Consider the following 20,508-nt stretch of genomic DNA (forward strand, 5'->3'; position numbering starts at 1 on the left):
CAACCCCGACCTGGGTCGGAACCGCTGCTCCGGCAGCTCTAGCAGCCGAGGCCTGAGCGGGGCTGGCCTCAGCGGTGCTGTTACCTGCTGGGCTATCAGCACGGAACTCTTGGGCCCGAGGCACAGCAGCTTCTCCGGGGAGGGGAAGGCCAGGAAGGTGGAGACGTCTGCGGGAGGCGGGGAGGACAGGACAGGAGCTGGTTCCTGGGGGACGGGCGGCACAGGTGGCTCTGGAGAGGTCTACGTCCAGACTCCTCGCCCAGAAGGACGCCCCTCACTTGGGCCACTCAAGGCTCAGAGTCCAGAATTTCCCCAAATTCCCCAAGGGTGAGGGGCCTGCAGAGGCTGCCCCAGTCAGCTCTTTGCGTAGGAGCCTCTGGGGTGTGGGCAAGCACTTTTTTCAGACTCCAAGAGCCTGGTACGGCCAAGGGGATCCTTGTGATGTCGTGGGAAACTGCAGAAATGACTGCAGGGCTAAGGGGCCCTGCCAGGAACCAGTGTCTTAGCTGGGATGACCGTTGCTGGTGGGCACCAGAGGCGCCCGGCCATCACACTGGACAGTAAGCCACATTCAACACAGTGTGGCCCTCCATGCCCAAGCCAAAGTCCCCCAGAAACTTTACTTGGGAACCTCTGAGGGAACAGACATGCCTCCCAGCCAGGAAAAGGACACAAAGTATCCAAGCTGGGTCACAATCCAGCCACCGTCTCCAGAACGGGGACCATCCCTAGCGGTCACCAAGATGGGGAGGAAAACGAATTTCCATTTCTGCCTGTTTTTCACCCTACTCTTTTAGAAACACTTATATGCCTCCAGAACAAGCAAAAACCCAGGTATGACTTTACAGTTGCCCTGTCTGAGGTTCTACACCCACAGAGTCAACCAACCGCAGATCGCAGAGCCGCACTGCAGTTCAGTTACTGCAGACATCCACACAGAAGTGGGCTTGTGCAGGGCACACCCATGCTGCTCAGCAGTCTCCTGCACGTGACACAGCAGCACTGTCCGTATGGGTAACTTATAAACGAGCAGACGCACCTGTACTGGGGTTGAGTACAAATGAACGCAGCTGCACTGGGGTGATTTCCTCTTTTCCATGTGGAAGTGCACAGGCAGAACGAGTCTGCAGTCCTGTGACCAAGACACCCCGACCCCCAACCTCCCAGGGGAGCGGTCTCAGGACCCCAGGACCCGGGCTGGGGCTCTGACCTGCAGGACTCACCCCACTCTTTGGGCCCTGGACCTTCCTTGAAGGCGTGCTTGACTCCTCGCCCTGCTCCTCCTGCTGTGGCTCCTCCTCCTCCTCCTCGTCATCTTCCTCCTCCTCGTCATCTTCCTCCTCCTCCTCCTCCTCTTCCTCCTCCTCCTCCTCGTCATCCTCACCCTCGTCATCACTGCAGAGAGAGGTCTGGCTGAAGCAGACCTCTCCCTGCCCGGTGGCCCACGCTGGCCCCGAGAACCCACAGACCCCAGCCAGGTAGGAGCCAGGCAGGGAGGGCCGGGGAGCAGCTGCCCCAGACTGGGGACCTGGGAGTCACCTGGAGGCCCGTCCCACAGGGACGCCTGCGCTGCAGGCGAGAAGAGCTCCACCTTGTCCGTGTCCCAGAGAACCCGCAGTCCCACGGGGGAAACAGAGGAAAAGAAGAACACCCTGTCACAGCTGGGGCCCAGGGCCTGGCGGGAACACTGCCCAGGCTGAGACGCCCAGGACGGTACCACCCACGTCTTGCTGACCACAGGAAACTACAGTTAAGGGGCAGCGAGGGGGTCGCCCTGCCTCTGATGAAGGCTGTTCCACTCCCCCCGGACTGGGGGCGCCCCTCGAGCCCATCCTGGCCTAGTTCCTGCAGCAGCACGGGGCCTGGCCCTGACGGGACGACGGAGGACCTGGCATAGGAACGACGCCCATCTAGAGATCAAAGAGGCAGGCGGAGGCGGGTGCTGACGGCTGAACCAACTCCCATCCAGATGGAGGAGGCAGCCCCCCGCCTCCTCAAACCCAGGAAGACCCCCTCTCCTGCATCAACCTCTTCCTTCTCCAGTCGACCTCCGAGACTGGTCTCAGGAGCAGCCTGGGCCCGTCCCACGGCCACTGCACCCCGCACCACTGCCGCCCCACGCACCGTCGCTCCAGATCACAGCGCGTCCCCTGGGGGCCTCCCCGACCCTCCTGCTCCATAGGGTGACTGTCCTCAGCCCCTCCAGGTCCCTGTGACATTTACATGCGATCACTTGATTATCGTCTCATTCTTCCATCCCTTGCCCACGGCAACAAGGTCTCACGAGTCAGAAACCTTCACTGTCTTGCTGTTGATCCCCTAATGCCCAGCACACCACAGGGACTCAACCCATGTTTTCTGAATGAATAAAGGAAGGAATGAAGAATCCGGGGCCCCAGACCCCCCACCTGAGGGATGCCAACACTGCAGCCATGTTGAAGCCTTCCAGCACTTCCTGCAGCTGCTCACAGCCTTCTTCTCCCAGCATGTTGCCTGCTCGCAGGGGAGGGGCCGGGGGTCAGCATGGGGTGGGGCCTGCCGGGCAGGCCGGGGCTGAGGCCACCCCCCTCCTACCATTGAGGTCCAGTTTCTCCAGTTCCGTCTTGTCTGCCACGGCCTCAGCAACGGACAGAGCAGCCTCTCTCTTGATCTCACCAAATGACAAGTTCAGCTCCTAAAAGATAATGGGAAGGGGTAGAGGCAGGCAGATACAGGAGCCAGGAGACATGGGGACAGGAGACGGGGGGATCAGGAAGATACAGGGGCCAGGAGACACAGGGGCCAGGAGACACAAGGGTCAGGACACACAGGGGTCAGGAGACAGGGGCAGGAGACACGGGGGCCAGGAGACACGGGGGCTGGAGACACGGGGGCCAGGAGACCCAGGGGTCAGGAGCCTCCACTTCCCCAGGTGAGGGTCTCAGATGAACTCTGTCTGGCCAGATAGAACACCGCCATGATGAAAAGAATGTTCACCCAACGACAGGACGGGCTCCGAATGTTTACTCTCACTAAACTGCAATGACCCCAGTCACTCTTCTTCTCTTTGAAAAGTCAGAATCCCTAGCTCGGAGGGGTGAAGAGACTTGCAGAGCCACCAGGGGAGGAGGATGTGGAAGGGCCGGGCTGTGAACCCAGGCACACCTGCCTTGAAAGGCCTGAACCCTGCCCCCCACACAGCTGTCACCCTGAGCACAGAGGAGCCTGGACCCTGGAGGGAGGAGGCAGGGGATCGCCCAGCACCTTCAGCTTTGGCAGGCCCCCGCGGATGGCGTCTGCGATGGCAACAGCGCCCTTGGAGCGCACCAGGCAGTCCCCGAAGTTGATCACCTCCACCTGCCGCAAGGTCTTCAGCGTCTGCAGGAGGAGGTGGGGGGACCAGGGTGAGGCCCTGGACCAGGGTGAGACAGCGTCACACCCCACCACACCCTGTCCCTCTGCATCCAGTCCAGTCGCCTCATCAGCTCTTCCTGTTGCCCCTGGGAAGCCTCCCAGTCTGGCTAAGCCCCCTCCAGGGCTCCCTATTACTCACAGGAGAAGGTCTCAAGGAGTTAGCAAGGCCTCCCTCCATCCCCCAGCCCTCAGACACACCTTGACCCCCTGGCCTGGTCACACCAGGATTGATGGAGCAAGGGTCACTTCCGTCTCTGGCCTCCCCACGGGCTTGCTGACCCCTTTGCCCGAAAAACCCCTCCTGCCCTCCCTGTCTACACAAAGTTCACTTGTCCTGGAGAACTTGGCCACAACGTGGCCTCTTTCAGGAAGGCTGCCCTGTGTCTGGCTGGAACTCCCTGTGTGCTCCCCAATGCTTGCGCGTGTCTCTAAGACCCCACAGCAGGCTGGCCAGACTCCTGTGTGGTCGTGCAGGCCTGTGAGGCTGATGGGAGCAGCGGTGTCTCCCACCCAGCGGCTCCGATGCCCAGCAGTCACTGTGCTCGCGGCCGACTGGCTCATTCCTGCACTCCTCGCCCTTGGGGCTCCTTGAAGGCAGAGTCCCGGACTCAGCTCTGTGTGGCCTGCACTTGGTACCACACTGGGCGCTAGACAGGGGCTCAGTAAACAGCTGAGGAGAGAAGCGACGGGCCAACAGGCTGGAGCAGCCTCTATGTGGCCTGAGAACAAAAGCAGCACCAACAGCTGCGGCTGCACAGAGGCCGCTCAGGAAGGGGAAGCGCGGACACTCAGAGCTGCCGCCGGGGCCCAGGCCCCCTGGCGACAGATGCCCTGTTCTGGACACGTGCACGTGGCTGAAACCCCGGGATACACACCAGGTGGGCGGGCCAGGGGAGAACAGCCACCTGCTGACGGGCCCACAGCAAGACAACCACCAGCCCCGGTCTCCGTGGCCCGCTGCGGCCCTGCTGCATCCCTCTCACCTTGGCCATGGCCACGGCGCCCTTCTCGGTGAAGGTGTTGTCGTTCAGGTTGATGACCCGCAGCAGGGGGTTGATGGCAAAGGCTTGGGCCAGGGCAGTGACGCCGGGATGGTTGATCCCGTTCTGGGGCATGTGGACCTCCTCCAGAGTCCCGATGATCTGCAGGGGGCAGGAGGGAGAGCAGTGGGCCCCGAGGCTGTGGGCGGGGCCAGAGGACACCCCGCGGGCAGGAGGGCAGTACCACCCACCAGGCGTGAGAGGGGCTTGTCTGTGAACAGATGGCAAAGCACGCTTCGGGGCACGACCGCACCTGATCCTCTCCAGTCTCACAAGGGAGACCTACCTGGGATTAGGACCGTCACCAGACAGATGACTGGGATCAGAGGGGCTAAGTAACTTGCCCAGGGCCACACAGCTCTGAGCATGGTGTCTCTGCATGTCACCTCTGCACTGCGGGGACCCTGGGTTCTGGCCTGCAGTCAGCCCAGGCCCTGCTCTGTATAATGCAGCACTGCCTGGCCTTTCTTTCTGGGGGGTCCTGATGCCTTATTTACACAGTACGAGTGGCAGCCCATGTTTAGCATCCTTTTCTGGGGATGAGGGGGCTTCCCTCACTCCAGCCTTCCCTTACCTCCTTTTCTCTGCCTGGAACACTCTATCTCCTCCTTTATATGGCATTTTCTTGACACGCTGACGCCTCATGGGTTCAATAGCTCTCATTTTGGATGCCTCCTCCTCCAGGAAGCCTTCCTGGATTGCCCTACCCCAGCGCCCCAGCACAACCCAGCACTCTTCCTCTCTGGCCCCAGAATAACTCATCCTTCCCCTCTCACGGTGTTCATCCCTCTGAAGTGTCAAAGCCACCTTCCTGTCTGCATCCCAACAGCCCCCAAGATCTCAAGGAGAGGACCATGTCCCAGTCTCCATCACCACCCTGGAGGGACTGAGGACAGGCCTGGCCTAACTCAGTACCCAGGCACCTTGTCATCACTGGGCGCCCAGCACAGCGTGGGGATTCACAAATGAACACAGGCAGCCCAACTGAGGCACATTCCAAGTCAGGGCTCTTAATATTTTCTGTGCCACAGACCATTGGGCAACCTGGTAAAGCCCCAGGGCTCCCCCTCTGGATGTTTTTAAATTTTAAGCTAAATTATACAGAATAACAAATCGAATCAACTGGAAAACAAACATCCAACTGTTCAGAAAACTGCCTAAATGTTTGCTGCGGTCATGCACATGCCTCCTAAGCCAGAGAATAATAAGACCTTGGTGTATCATTAACCTTAATGTACGAGAAACAAATACTTCTGTCTATCCATGACGGCTATCATTTGACGTGAAAATACCTGTGATTTCTCCTGGTAGCAAAGCCAAAGAAGTTTCTAAAGCTGAGCTTTACTGTCCATATTCACCATGGAAGGTAAATGCTACATTTTATTAGCTCTGGTAGTGAAAGCAATCATGAAATATCCCCCTGGCCATGTTCAAAGTCTCCCTGAACTCTAGCCATAGACCAATGGGATCCCACAGCGTGCATGCTTGGTCATGTACAACCTGATGCAATGCCATGGACCGTAGCCCACCAGGCTCCTCTGTCCGTGGGATTTCTAGGCAAGGATATTGGCGTGGGTTGCCATTTTCCTACTCGAGGGGATCTTCCTGACCCAGGGATCGAACCCAGTCCTCTGTGTCTCCTGCATTAGTAGGCAGACTCTTTACCACTGAGCCACCCGGGAAGTCCACGGATGCGAGTTAAGACGCCCTGCCCCAAAGGACACCTGAGTGCATCCCCTCCAGCAGCAGCTCCTGCCCTCCTCCCTGGCTAATGGGCAAGTTTGATGGGCTCCATCCCAGCACCCTGCTCACTGGAGCCAGAGACTGCTCTCACACTGCTCCGGCACCGCTGCTTGTTTCCCAGCCTGGCAGATCACGAGCAGCACTGACAATTCACCCCAGAAGGCAGATCACGCCACCTTTCAGACCCAAGTGATGGGGATCCTGTCCTGAGAGGATGAGCCAGCAGCCCCAGAGGGGGAAGCGAGCCACCCGAGGTCTCTTGGCCAAGTTCTAGAGTCGGCCGGCCATGCTCAGGCCGCCCCAGGGCAGGGAGAGCAGAAACCACTCACCCCAAAAGCTTCTGCCAAGGCGGTGGCTCCGTCATTCTCCAGACGGTTTCTGCCGGCCACGAAGACCTTCAGTGCCAGCGGCTTGCCTTGGGCACTAGACTTCCGGTGACACTCGGTCAGGGCTGCTGCCAGGATCTGGGGGAGGCAGGAGGCCCTGGTCTTCAACATGCCACACCAGCCACGGCCCGGGTGGATACGGGATGAGAACTGCTCAGCAGCAAGGACCTCAGCTGGGTCCAGCACCATGCAGGAATGTGGGCTTTGACATCCACCTCTGTGGCCACCTGTCCTGTCAGCCTGTGGGACTTAGCCCCATGGTAGGGACGGGGAGAGGGAGACACCAACGCCAAGTGATGTGGGCAAGGGGCTTCATGGTCAGACCACTTTAGTGTCAGGACCCTCTGTCAAGTGGGCACCATCACGACTCCCACGCTCTGGCTGAAGAAACTCGGGCTCAGAGAGCGACAGAAACTTTCCTGCAGACACCACGAGAGCGGCACACCTTGGACAGAACCCGAACCTTCTGGCATCTCCTCCACGCTCCGCAAGGCCTCAGGGGAGCTGGCCAAGGAGGGCAGGGCTCCCCCAACCACAACCCATCTGACACCCGCCCAGGCTCCGACCAGCCATACAGCGGGGGCTCATCTTCTGGGGATAAAAACCTAAAACCTGGTTTGCCCTGACCCTAGGGTGGTGCCAGGAGGCGGCCTCTATCTAGTGACACCAACAGAGCAAGAGGTTACAAATACTGGTCGGCTGGTGGACTGGAAGTGGAGAGACCTCAGTACAGAAGATATAAATGGTTCTCCGGCAGTGCAGCAGAAAAGACATTTACACGCACCTGTGAGGCCCTGAGCTCTCCCAGCCAAGGTGCTTTCACAACTTGTTCAACCTCAAAACCAGCCCGGGAGGCAGAAGGTATTAGCCTTGCTCCACAATGAGGCAGCCAGGTCAGCGTGGCTACACACAGCTCTACTCCGGGGCACATACAGGACCCAGGACACTACCAGCCTGACCTCCCGACAACAGGGGTCAGGCGTGTGCTCAGGGCAGAGACCACTGACTCCTGCTGCAGGCCAGCCTGAGGGATCTGCAGAGGTGGCTCTACTCTGGGTTGGGCTGGACTGGTCTCCTGTGCTGAGGAAACACTGTTGTCTGCCCCTAGAGCGGAGGCGTGCGGACTAAGATAGCCCAGCATGAGCTGCCTGCCCTCCCACGGGGCAGGAGGCGACAGGCTGTGTGCAGGGTAGGCCACCGTGGCTCCTCAGCCTGGGCCACCTTGAGCATACATAGGCACCTCCTGCTGCTCCGACCAGACACGGGGATGCCAGTTCAAATCTCACATCCCACGCTAGCCATGTTATCTGAGGCGCACGACCCAAGAGCTCTAAGCTCAAGTGCCATTATCTGAAAAGGCAGGGACAGTGTCACCCACCTTTCAGTAAGGGGGGAGAATTAAGGTGACATGTCTTCAAACAGAAGACATCCCTGTTCGCTGTCAGTTCCTACGTCTTGGCCCTCTGCTCCTTTTGGTCAGACAGTGAGGGAAGGAAAAAGGGACTGCAGACTGGTGTTTGGCCTTTCTAGAAGCTGGGCCAGAAGCAGCCAGAACAGGCCAAGAAGAGAATAATCAAGGCTGGCCTCCCCTGGCCCATCTGCCCTGGCCAGCCTGATTGCTGGCAGGACAGGGGAGGCACCCTGGGCAAGGCCCTGACCAGGGACAAAGGTGAGCTGCCTGGGCCTCCCTGTGTGGTCCCTCGCTCTGGGCTCCCTCTCCCACGTGAACACGCCAGGCCTCACGTGGCTCTGGTAGCTGTTCTAAGGGCACAGCGGGTCTGGTGATGCCCAAACCCTGTGCTCTGCAGAGCCAGCAGGTTGGAGCACGTCTGCAATACAGCCTGTAGGTTGCCAAGGCAACACAGAACTGAGGATGGTTGCTTGGCAACCCTCACAGATCCATCTCCTCTCCCCACTGGCCATAGGCTGCTTCCCTTGAGGCCTTTGTCCTTTGAAGAGAAAAACAAGAGGCGAACCGTCCCAGACGGCGGGTGGCCAAGAGCACATACTCCAGGCAGATGCAGATGTAGCAGGGGACGGGGCAGGGAAGAAGGCAGAGGACACAGGGATGTGGGGGAGGGAGTGGCCACACCCACCTTGCCACCACCGATGCCCATGCCACAGTTGTTGAGCTTGAGTTCATGCAGCGTGAAGCAGGTGGAGCTCTTGAGCAGGGCCTCAAAGCCTCGCACGCCATCGGGCCCAAAGGCGTTGTCACTCAGGTCCAGCTCCACCAGCTGGGCCCCGGCCGTGATGAGTCCCTCCCCGAGAGAGATCTGGGCACAGAGGAGCTCATGTCAGTTTCACAGACAGGGACCAGGTGCTACTTCTGTGCCAGGCCCTTCCTGCCCTCGCGGGGCATCTGGCAGGTGGTGACCCAGCAGAGACACAGACCGTTTCAGTACAGAGCTGACCATGTTACATCAGACTGAAAATCCTGCAGAGGACTCTTAATTCAACTGCAGCCTGGGGCTTAGTACGATCATCCAGAAAAGCTTCCTGCAGGAGGCCACATCTGAGCTCAGTCTGGATGAGCAGTAGCCAATCATGGAACACGAGGAGATTCCAACCAGTAGTAAACACACAAGCAGAGGGACACAGCACGAAGCAGCAAGCTGTGTGTCTGGGGACAAGCCTCCAGGAGAGGCAGGGGTCAACTCATCAGGCGCCAGGCCAAGAACTGTGAACTTGGGCCTGAGCTCAATGGGCTTGGAGGAGCATGAGGGGTACAAAAGACACAGCCCCAGACCTAGGAAGGGCAGACGGACAGGCAGAGGGAGGCTGGAGACTGAGTCCCACCTGGGGTGTGAGATAGGGATCCAGGCAACAGAAGAGGCTGCGGGGGCCAGTGTGACGAGAGGTGGCGGAGGGGAAACCGAGTCTTGGCGGGGTTCTCACAGAGGGACGGGGGGAACCTGCAGAGACTGGGGTTCACTGGATGGGGAGGGAAGGAAGAACCACCGATGCCCCCAGAGTTTCCGGCAGTGACTAAGCACCCGGGGTGGGTGCCCAATTTCCTGCCTCAGCCCTGGACTAGATGTGGCCAGAAGGCACTGAGCTCTCCCGGGAACCTACCAGGCTGGGACACCGAAGTTCCCCAGGATAAGTGGGTGGGGCGAGGTGGCTCTGCCAGGGCTGGGCATGGAGGGGGCAGGGGTTCAAGGTGGGAGGCGTGGGGAAGACACTGCCCTTGATCTGGCAATGGACAGGTCAGCTGAGGCAGTTTCCACGGCCCCCAACCCCAGATCGACAACGAAGGGCCATTCTCTGGCTCCCCCGCCTGCTGAAGAAAGCCCAGCCCCAGTGATCAGCTGCAACTGACCTCAGCCCTTAAGCAGTCAGAGGCTCAAGCCCTCCCTCTACACCACTCCATCCTCCCTGCATTTCATGCCATTCCCTGACTCCAAATTCGTATTCCTGTTTCTAAGACTTGCTCTCACAATAAGTTTAGCATGGAGATCATACCTTCTGCAGAACTTGAGAAGATTAAATGCTAAAATGTACAAAAAACAACAGCGCAGAGGCACACAGCTACGATCTCGTAAGTCAGTCTCCTTCAACTTTCCTAACTCAAAATCCTTTTGCGCACACTTAGATCAATTCACTGGCGCTCTGAATCCTAGCCACACCTGGTTCCTGTCCACCCTAGGGGGCTGGTATCCAGCTTGAGCAACTCTGCGGGGGCTCCGTCAACCTCCCACCCAGGAAGCCCGCCCTCTAGCGTCTCCGTGGGGACAGTTGTCCCATCCTGGATGACCCTTAACTGTCTACTGGACAGAGGTGCTTTAGAGGTGAGGCTAATGCTGGCACCTCAGGAGGGCCGGCGCTGGCTGATAGGAGGCCTGAGAAGATAGCACCAGACCGGATGGACCGGAACCTTGCCCGAGGGCAGCCCATGCTGGGAGGCCTGGCTGGGGGCTGCCAGCCCCGCCCTCTCCCCGTGGGCCCCAGGGCAAGCCACGCTGCATCCTGTGGCCCTCCAGCGCCTCCCACACATGCACAGAGGCCAGGAGCTCCACCCAAGCCAAGCGGAGCCCCAGGAATGGGGAAACAGAAAACAGGCAGAGAGAAGCCACCCACAATGAGAACCAAAGCAGCAAGCATGGTATCGGAGAAAGGGAGGGGCCGGAGGCAGACAGGGCAGCCTGTGTGCAGAGTCAAGTCGAGAGGGACCTCTGAACGCAGAGAGGGAGGGGCTGGGATGAGGGGATAATCATCTGGGGAGGAGACCCACGCTGCTTGTGGGAGAAACCTTTGAGTTCAGGTCTCTGCTGTACTTCCTGTCACTGGGCCGCCTAGTCTCCCAGGGACCCTGAGTCCTCACTTCTGGCTCCCCATCACCACGTGTACTGCCACCTGCTCGTCAGGACACAGACTGTGCTCGCCTGGCTTCCATGGCAGAATCTCGGCCACCCCCAGGGCACTGTCAGTCTCCACAAAGAGGAGGCTGTGAGGGAAAGTCCTGCGAGGTGCTAAAGGGGTCCCTGAGGCCCAGGGCGCAAGCAGAGGTTGCCTTCACTCACCAGGGCGGGAGGGATCTCCGACCGCAGCCTCCCCGTGAACATGTCGCTCCAGTGGCACCGCTTTGGAAAGAAGAAGAGAGTTAGCCGAAACCTTGGGAGGTGGCCTTCAGGCAGCCCCTCACCCCCGTGGACCTGGGAATAGCTGTGATGGACACTGACAGGACCTGGAGGCCCCAGAGGAAAGGACCATGGGGGTCAGCAACAGTGTCAGGAAAACCCTCCATCTGTCCAACCCTCTGGCTCTCAGAGAAAGAAATAATCAGGCTGAGAGGGAAGGAGGGAACTGGCCCCAGGCCCCCCGGCAAGGCAGCGGAAGGACCGGGACCAAGACACCAGACTCGTGGCCCAGTGCTCCTTCCCCAACTTTTCCCCGTGGTGTGGGCCACAGCAACACGGGACACGATCTTGGAGAGTGGGGGAATGGAAAGGAGACAATAGAGAACCCAACAGTGAAGAAGTTACTGTCTTCTCAAGTCTCTTTTCAACCCTTACCACCTCCAGAAGACAGGTTTGGGATTGGTGGGTCTCACCCATGCCCCCACTTCCAGCGCACCTGCCTTTTTAACAAAGGGAGAGAAGGCCTTGAGTTCAGACCCTTTAGACGGCAGCGACCTCGAACTAGAATTTAATAACACTCTGATTTCCGTCACAGTAAGGGATGGGATTTTCCAGTTAGAGAAGAGATAGCGTTTGCTTTTAAATTACTTCCGAGTGAGTTGATTTAAAGGTCATACCAGGTAAATATCACAAAAGCAGTGGCCACGTGGCTGGGTCCCATGCTGGGGAACAGAGTTGAAGCTCCCAGCACACAGCCCTATCTCTAATGCTGGGTCTGTGTCCACTTAAAATATCACGTCTGGCCTTTCCTGGCCAACCCTCAGAAAAATGGACACAGGAGAAGCGATTCTCCCCTGAAACCCAGGGCTCAACAAGAACTAGACCCAACCTTAAGTACTAGAGAAGCTGGTGTTGGCAGAACTCTCACATCCTCCAATAAAGCAAATCACTAACACCCCTGCAGACATTGTACACGAGTTGGCTCGGGGAGTTACACCTATACGCAGGTGTGTGGGGTCAGAACCGGCAGCTCCAGCCTAAGCTCCTCCCTACAGACAGTGTTTTCATCCAGAAGCGTCCCCAACCCAGCTGTGATGGGCTGAGGTCAGCGTGGGGCTCCAGGGTACACGGCTGCCTTCTAGTCCCGGCTCAGCTGACCCAGGCCTGCCACTCCCTGACTCTGGCCCTCGGCGTCTTATCTCTGAAACAGGCTTTAGGCCTCACTCATCTCCACGCGGGCAGCACAGCAGTTGAGAGGCTGGGGTGCTGTCTGGGCTCCAAGCCTGGGCCACACTTCGCTCACCTGGCAAGACCTAATGTGTGAGGTGCTGCAGGAGTGGAGCTACCATCTTATTTCACCTCAGCACTGTGCCCAGAAGGGCACCAGTGTCACGGGCACCTCTGCCCTGGCCGCTGCTCCAACACCCCCAGCTTCTTCCTGCAGAGAAGCAAGCTTGAGACGCTGTGGTGAGGTGATTCAAGGCCCTGGGTCTGCACAGGGGGATGTGAAACAGGCCCTACTCCTGCAGCTCAGGCGCTCTCACTCCAGCCTGCCTGTGATCACCATGGCAACCACCCAGGGAGGAAAAACTCCTCTGCATCAAGAAGCCCAGACGCCATGGAAGGCCAAGCAGTGCAGCCAATGAGGTGGTGGCACTGGGGCTCCGACCCAGGCCCTTGGATCCCTGGGCTCAGCTGCAGGCACATCTCCATTGCTCCTGCCCTTCAGGGGTCACCGGGAGAGCAGAGTTCCTCCACAGAAAAACATCCCAGCTCATGCGCAGGCAAAGAACAGGCCCTGGGCAGGAGAGCAGAAACAGCGCTGCCTTGGCTGTTAACCTGACTGTCATCCTCCCGAGGACACAAACATCAGGGGCCATGCCGTCGACCAGCTCGGGGCCCTCCGCTTCCTCTCATGGCCCTGGCCTCGTCCACCTTCCCTTTCAGAAAGCCCTCGGGGCCACGGAACGCATGCCTGACTTGGAAACGTGAGCCAAGCTCAGCCTCTGACCAGCAGCAGGATCTGGGGAGGCTGACTCAGCTGCCCTGAGGCCTCAGTTCCCTTGACTCTCAAGATGGAGACACAGCTGTAAAACGGCACTTCACCCACAGAGCACGCTGAAGGACCAGCAGAGGAACCCGCTGAGAAACACCAGAACAGAAGAATCTCTGGGTTGGCCAAGGAAGGGCACGCACCGCTTGTGTCTAACCTTCAAGAAAGGGCCAGCCATTCGGCTGTGAGAAGGGCAGCTAGAAGGCCCCCAGTGAGCAGCCTTCCAACCACCAGCACCTGAGCTGAGGTGTGGCCATTTCTGCCCCAAACACGCCTCCTATGAGGGGCAGTCTTGGCTCAGGAGCCCTGGGCTGGGCTGAGCACCTGTCAGATGGCCAGATCTGCGTCACGAGCTGCGGGCTCTGTCCAGCTCTGCTCCTTCCCCTTTCCCTTTCTCACGCATGACCCAGTAAACCTCTTACCCTCCTGCCACCTTCTCCGGGTCTGTGACCGCTGGCCTCGAGAAGACACAGCACACGGGGAGAGGGGCCCCGGCCGGCTCTGTGTTCCAGGGGGCCCGGAGCAAGAGGGGCTGTTCAAGGTGACCACCCCCAGGGGTCCAGGAAGGACTGGACACAGGTACCAGCCAGGGGGGTGTGCGCGGAGGCCTGTCCCCAACCAGGCTGGGCCTGATCGCCCCCAACCTCACCTTCAGCTCCGACTTCTTCTCCAAGGCTTTGGCGATGACCCTGGCTGCCTCCACGCCCACCGTGTTGCCCTCTAGGCGCAGGGCCTCTAAGCCGTCAAAGTCTTCAATCTCCTTAATCACGTCTTTGGCTGCCCGGGGACCAAAAAAATCAGAATCTTAGACTTCAAGAGTCATGAGCGACGGTTGCAGGAGCTGAGGCCCAGCGACCACCTTGTCCCTCACGACTCCAAGGGCTGCGGTGCACCTCCTGGGTGCCAGGCCCGGCTCACCAAGCGGACTCGGACAGGCTCACAGCACAGCAGGGGATACGGCTGTGCAGACAGCTCCTCTGCAGTCGTTAGCAGTTAGTCGCTCCATCGTGTCTGACAGTTTGAGACCCCATGGACTGTGGCCTGCCAGGCTCCTCTGTCCATGGGATTCTCCAGGCAAGAATACTGGAGTGGGGTGCCATGCCCTCCTCCATAGGATCTTCCCGACACAGGGATCGAACCCAGGCCTCCTACATTGCAGGCAGATTCTTTACCATCTGAGTTATAATTCCTCTGTAAAGACTGTAAACACAAGTATTGTATGCAAGGCTTGGGAACCAAGGGAGCAGAGGAACTTGCTGGTGTGGGTGAAGAAGGTGCTCGGGGCACCCTGCGGATGGTGTGGGGAGTCTGCCGGCAGGGCGGGGAGACAGCACACACGCATCCAGGGTGCAGTGACTCGGGCTGGTGTGTGCATTAGTGTGCTGTTTTACTGTGATGAAAAATCCCACACACTCTAAATGCCAACCAACAGAGGGCAGGTTAATTCACTGGGGCGCGTGATATCAACAGTTACACTGATGTCACTATGAATGGCAACAGAGGTGTTCACCCAACTTGGAAAATAATCATCTTACAGTGATAAGTGAAAAATGAGGTTATCCAACGCTGTTTGGTCTGACCACTTTTAAAACGTTGTATGAATTCTCCTACACACAGACACACATACAGAGACACACAGAGACACAGACACACACAGACACACACACAGACAGACACAGACACCCCCCCCCACCGCAAGGTTTAGAAACCAGATGTTAAAGCAGTTATCTCCAGGTGGTGGGATTCTGGCTGAATCTGTGTTTCCCCAGCATCTGTTCAATGTACTCTCAATGTGTCTGGTTAGAAAGCAGCTTTTTAAGTATCTGTAATTTAGATCCCAATTACTTTATAAAAAAAAAAAAAGAGGAACTCAACTATATGTTTTGGGAAAAGAACATAAACCTTGAAAAAAATCATCAAAATTAACAGTAGTTACATCCCTGGGCTATGTTATAATGAAGATGATTTTTTTCCCCCTTCCCTCAATGCTTCTGTATGCTACAATGAGCATGTATTAATTTTACAATCTGAAAAACCCACGCAGGTTACATGAAAGACAAACCTAGCCTGGCTGGCACAGGAAGGATCAGGGTAACGTGGTGGGGAAGAGACGGAGAGGAGAGTGAGAGAGAAGAGGGGAACACGACCTTCCAGGCTACGCCAACCACAGCAGGGCTGTCAGAAGGTCTGTGATGTGCTAGGACTTCCCTGCTGGTCCAGTGGTTAAGAAACTCCCAATGGAGGGGCCTGGGTTCTGTCCCTGGTCAGGGAACTAGATCCCACAGGCGACAGCTACAATGACCCCCAGTGCAGCCAAACAAATAGCTTTAAAAGAGAAAGGCCATGACCTGCAGCCTCTAAGGGGCTCCCGAGAAGCTGTCAGAGCTGGGGGTCTCCCCGTGAGCCTGTCTTCCTCCCCCGCCCCAGCCCACAGCAGCACCTCCTCAAAAACCCCTGCTACCTCCAACCGGGTCACTTTTTCTTTTGGCCCTGTTGTGAGGTATGCTGGATCTTAGCTGGGATGGACTGTGTGGAGTCTTAACCACTGGACCGCCAGGGAGGTCCCTGAATGGTTACTTGATCATTATACAGAGACTTTATTAATACCGGCTTCTCACTGGGTCATGAGTGTGTGAAGAAAGGGCCTTTCCTCTTCTCACTTTGCCTCTGCTCACTGCCACCACATCTCCTAAGGTCGTTACTGACAGGTCTGGTCTCCAGTTGAGTGACCTGAGGTAAGGAAGTGCCTGCGAAGGTCACACAGCTAGTCAGTAGTGACCAGCATTCATTTTATGACGAGAAAGCCTGGACAGGTACAAACCTCCCATTTCCTAGGACGGTATGCTGAGGCTTCAAAGACTGAAGCCACCCTACCCAGGAGTTCAGGGGAAATGGCCACGCTGAGCTTCAGACTGGTTTTCCCAAAATGAACGTACGTGCTGCTCCCTAAAGCCTTGCTTCCGTGCACAACCACGGACTTCACACAGGGGGCCCCGGCAGAGGAACCCCCGAACCCCTCTCCCCTTTTGGAGCTGCAACTCCAGAGCACCAGGTGTCCAGCCCTCTTCTGCAGTTGGCACTCAGGGGCAGGGCTGGCGTGGCCTCTCAGCCCTTTGGAAGACCTGCTCCAACAGGGCGTCCCCTAACATCCAGAGAACAGCCAGCTCACCAGGAGGGAAGATGGCTGCTCGTGGGAATGTTTACACCGTCCTTAGAAGCAAGGTGACAGAGATGCCAGGGCCCCCGGGGAAGCCGTGTACGTGACACAGGTACAGAGACCAGAGAATACTGTGCTTGCCACGAGCTTAGCCAGGAATCACAGAGTGAGAGGCAGGGAAGAGCACCCAAATGGAAAGAGCGGGGACGGGGGAGGGTGGGGGTCACAGCCGGGTTGCCTCTCGCTTGACCGGCAATCCAGAGTTACTTGACGCAGAACTGAAAAACAGGCCAGGGATGGGCCCCAACTGGCCCTGACTAACCACCAACTGTCACCAGGCTGTGTGGAAGGGGTTTCTCTTTTCAGACTCGACTGCCTCACAAAGGAACGAGTCCCAGGGGCTCTGCCACATAAGGCAGCAAGGCCTTCCTTTGGTCCTTATATGACTCAGTGAGGAGAGAAAAGGTCCCAGCTCTCTGTTTTGTTTTACACTTTTCTGGGCCTAGTTCTAGTCAACAGCCTCATGGCCTTCCCTGGACCTCACCTGCTCACTCCCAGCCAAGACAGAGGCCCTTTCTGGGCTCACGATCAGGTCACCAGGCCCCTTGATACAGCACTCAAGGGCCTCTGCCCAGGGCTCCTTCTGGGATTCTGACTTCTTTTCTCTCAAGCCACCCTGTGTGTCCCAGCTCCTGGCCAACTCACATGGTTCTCCTGCCTGCAGTGCCCACTCTCCTTCAAGTATCTGCTCATCCTCGGGGACTTTCGGAGCCCTCCTTAGCCTTTCCCTAAGTGGAAAACAAGTGATCCCTTCCCCGACATTACTTCCCAGAGCTCTTCCAGTCTCTGAGAGAGTGATTCATCTTTCTCCTGTTGGCTGTCTGAGGACTTCATTCCTTCTCCAGGTTAGGAGCTCCTCTAAGCTGCCCATCCCTGGTGACTGCCGAAACGGGAGGCAGCACGTCCAGCCTGAGCCAATGAAGTGGTTACGTGCATCAATTCTAGGAGCAGACAAACCTGAATTTTCTTCCCAGCTCCACTGCTTAGAGCTGGGCCTTAGGAAAGTCCTATCACCTCCCTAGGTCTCAACTTCCCAATTTGCACAATGGGGTAAAACCTACCTCCAGACCTTTTGGTGGGGGATAAACTGAGACACTCTTTGTACAGCACTGAAGACTACCTGACACAGTGTTAATGACCAGCATTTAATACCAAATTCACATTTACTGAGCTGAGCTGAACGTACACTGAGACGCGCCAGACCAGGGACTCAGCTGGACCCCTGATGGAATCCTGGCTCTGCTACTCAGGGCTGCACCACCTTGAGTGAGTTACGGAACACGAGTAAGTTACTGAAGACTGCCAAGTCCTTTACTCCTTATTTATCAAATGGCAACATGTTTACCTCCCTTCCCCAGGGATCATGCAAGGATCAAAAATTATAAAGCACAGGGAGGAACTCTAAAGGTTAAGACCCTATAGAGACATTAGGAACGTGCAAGGACTCAAGCAGTTTCTGACCTGGAGGATGGGAGCCAGCCTGCCTGTACACCAGGACAACCAGGCAAGTCCAGACCAGTTTCTCTGGTTGGGCCAGAACCTCAAGAGGCCCTGATGCAGGCGCCTTCACTTCCAGATGCCTGGGATTCGGGGTGGATCCGTGCCAGCTATACTCTGGCCACGGAAGCAAAGACAGGGTCTGAATTCTGCTTCTAGTTCTGTTCAGTCCTGATGCCTGTTCACAGACAGGCGCATCCATCCCTCCCCCAGGGGCATTCACTGCATGGACTAGACTCCCAAGAGGGCCCGGAGTCTCTCTCTCTCTTTTTTTAGGCCTGCACTGCACAGCGTGTGGGATCTTAGTTCCCTGACCAGGGATTGAACCTATGGCCCCTGAAGTGGAAGTGCAGAGTCTTAACCACTGGACCGCCAGGGAAAACCCTGGACTGTCCTTTCCATGCAGCCTCACTGCTCTCGGGGGTGCAGTGCTTAGAACCTTCCCGCTCTCGGGAAGGCAACGACTATTCCCAGACCAGCTCTGGATCATGTGGTGAATGTGGGGGTGGATCTGAAGTAAGAAATCAGGGCTGGATCCTGGGACTGCAGCTCACTGTGGTCCCTCACTGCCGCCTATTCCCCCAAAGAGGCCCTTCCCACCTGCCATCCTAAAGCCACCAGTAGCGATGCCCACCACGTGCTCATGGACAAAACATCTTCAAGCTTCCCTGGGCGAAGATGAGCGTGATCGTGAAGCTAACTGGGCCTGACAAGTGGGACAAGGAGGCTCTCTCTCGTTTGCTCCCCGTCCCTCTGGGGCCAGTCTACATGGGGGACTCACCATCGTCCGCAGTGTTGAGTTTGAGGCTCTTGCCCTTGAAACTCAGCTGTCCCCCGGCCACCTGGGTCTTGGCGAGCGTCTCTGCTAGCTTGGCAATATCTTCAGAGGCCATGGTGGCTGCGTTGGTGGGATCCCCTGGAAATCTGCAGACTGAGGAGGTCCAAGTGCATTAAGATAGAGTGTCTCTGGGCAGCTCCAGGCTGGGGAGGGCCGGGTAGGATCATTTCAGCTGCCTGAGCCCACCTTCCAGGATAAGGAAATCCTAAGCAGTAAACCACTGAGAGAAATAAAAACAACACCGAGCAAGGAAGAGTTCTAAAAAGGCAAAGGTTTCAACCTCCGCTGAGCTACCGTCTCATTACAAGCCCTCCTCTGCCCAACTGCCCCAGGTGGGGTACCAAGCAGAGCCATGTGAGTTGACCACTGGGTCCCCAGGGAATGGCAGTCGAGTCCCAGTCTGACGGCTATGAAGAGTCTCCCCAGAGCACACACCTGCCTGATCATGTTGGGTGTTCTCTGTTTGAGGGTCCCATTCCTCAAACAGGAAACGGATGGCTATGGGATCCAGGTTATCCATCCCAAAGAACGCCCCACTGCCCTCGCTGGCATGACTCTGGGGGTGGGGCACAGGGGTCAGCCCACTGCACAGCTGATTTCAACCTTGGCCAGGAGACTGGGCAGCCCATGGCGGCCAGACCTCAGGGGTTTCTAGGCTACCAGAGGTCTCTACATCACAATAGCCACCAGCCACCATCACAATAGACTGAGGACAGAGTTGCTGAAAAAAAGGAGCTTCTAGCCTGTATTTCAGCAGACTGGCTGAACCTGGAAGAACAAGGTTATTTAGTGTCTCAGACAGTGATAATAAAAAAATAAACAGGAAAAGGGATAAGAAGCTTTGCTGTTTTCCTTTTTTCTTGGGGGGTGGGGGAAGGATTTAACCTAAAACAGAGTGGTAGTGGTTGTTCGGTCCCTTAGTCATGTCCAACTGTTTGCAACCCCATGGACTGCAGCACATCAGGGTGCCCTGTCCTTCACCATCTCCTGCAGCTTGCTCAAACTCATGTCCATTGAGTTGGTGATGCCATCCAACCATCTTGTCCTCTGTCATCCCCTTCTCCTGCCTTCAATCTTTCCCAGCATCCGAGTCTTTTCCAAGGAGTCAGTTCTTCACATCAGGTGGCCAAAGTACTGGGGCTTCAGCTTCAGCCCCTCCAGTGAATATTCAGGACTGATTTCCTTAAGGATTGACTGGTTTGATCTCCTTGCAATCCAAGGGGACTCTCAAGAGTCTTAGAAAAGGTATTATCAAGAAAGAAACAAAGACTTGAAGGATACTGGTGACTGACCCGTGCAGATATCTGGGGGAAGAACATTCTTGCAAAGGCTCTTGTTGGGGAAGCGGGGGGGGGGGGGGGGGGGGGGTCAGAGGAAGTGCAAGGAGGCCAGAGGAGCTGGAACACAGGGAAGGAGAAAAGAGGTAAGAGATAAAGAAAGAGAATTAACAAGAGGCCCCAGTCACAAAGGCCATTTTAAGAACTGAAGCTTTTACTCTGAATGACAAAGGGAGCCACTGGAGGGTTTCTAGCAGAAGAGGGGCTGTGATGTGACGTATATTCTGACAGGATCACTCTATCTGCTGCGTGAGGCAGGGAATCTCAAAGCTGCTTCAAGAATGAACGAAGGGATGAAATTGAACATAAAATAGCCTGACACCACCACCACCCCACTCCTTGTAATTCTGGTTTGGGACAATTTAAGGCTAAAAAAATGGTGGTGAGGCGTCCAGATGAAATAGGAACACAGAACTTCTCAGCT

General features: G+C 56.9%; 1 protein-coding gene across 2 annotated transcripts in view; it reads right to left on the reverse strand.

Moving 5' to 3' along the window:
* Window positions 1-20,508, reverse strand: part of RANGAP1 (Ran GTPase activating protein 1) — a 30,276-nt gene that overhangs the window by 8,814 nt on the left and 954 nt on the right. The window contains exons 1-12 of one of the 2 annotated variants that reach the window (XM_088837521.1): window positions 19,183-20,040; window positions 18,691-18,840; window positions 13,845-13,972; window positions 11,086-11,145; window positions 8,659-8,838; window positions 6,506-6,640; window positions 4,377-4,535; window positions 3,244-3,357; window positions 2,575-2,674; window positions 2,409-2,493; window positions 1,224-1,395; window positions 85-204 (exon numbers count right to left, since the gene is read on the reverse strand). In XM_088837521.1, the coding sequence (XP_088693647.1) occupies window positions 85-204; window positions 1,224-1,395; window positions 2,409-2,493; window positions 2,575-2,674; window positions 3,244-3,357; window positions 4,377-4,535; window positions 6,506-6,640; window positions 8,659-8,838; window positions 11,086-11,145; window positions 13,845-13,972; window positions 18,691-18,840; window positions 19,183-19,267 (1,488 nt within the window). In that variant the 5' untranslated portion in view covers window positions 19,268-20,040. Of the gene's footprint in view, window positions 1-84; window positions 205-1,223; window positions 1,396-2,408; window positions 2,494-2,574; window positions 2,675-3,243; window positions 3,358-4,376; window positions 4,536-6,505; window positions 6,641-8,658; window positions 8,839-11,085; window positions 11,146-13,844; window positions 13,973-18,690; window positions 18,841-19,182; window positions 20,041-20,508 lie in introns of those variants that run through there. The other variant, XM_055395143.2, reaches the window with a different exon arrangement.

The sequence above is a fragment of the Moschus berezovskii genome, chromosome 6, assembly GCF_049115385.1.
Source record: "Moschus berezovskii isolate FMDL1 chromosome 6, NW_MosBer_1.0, whole genome shotgun sequence".
In the NCBI taxonomy this organism is placed as follows: Eukaryota; Metazoa; Chordata; class Mammalia; order Artiodactyla; family Moschidae; genus Moschus; species Moschus berezovskii.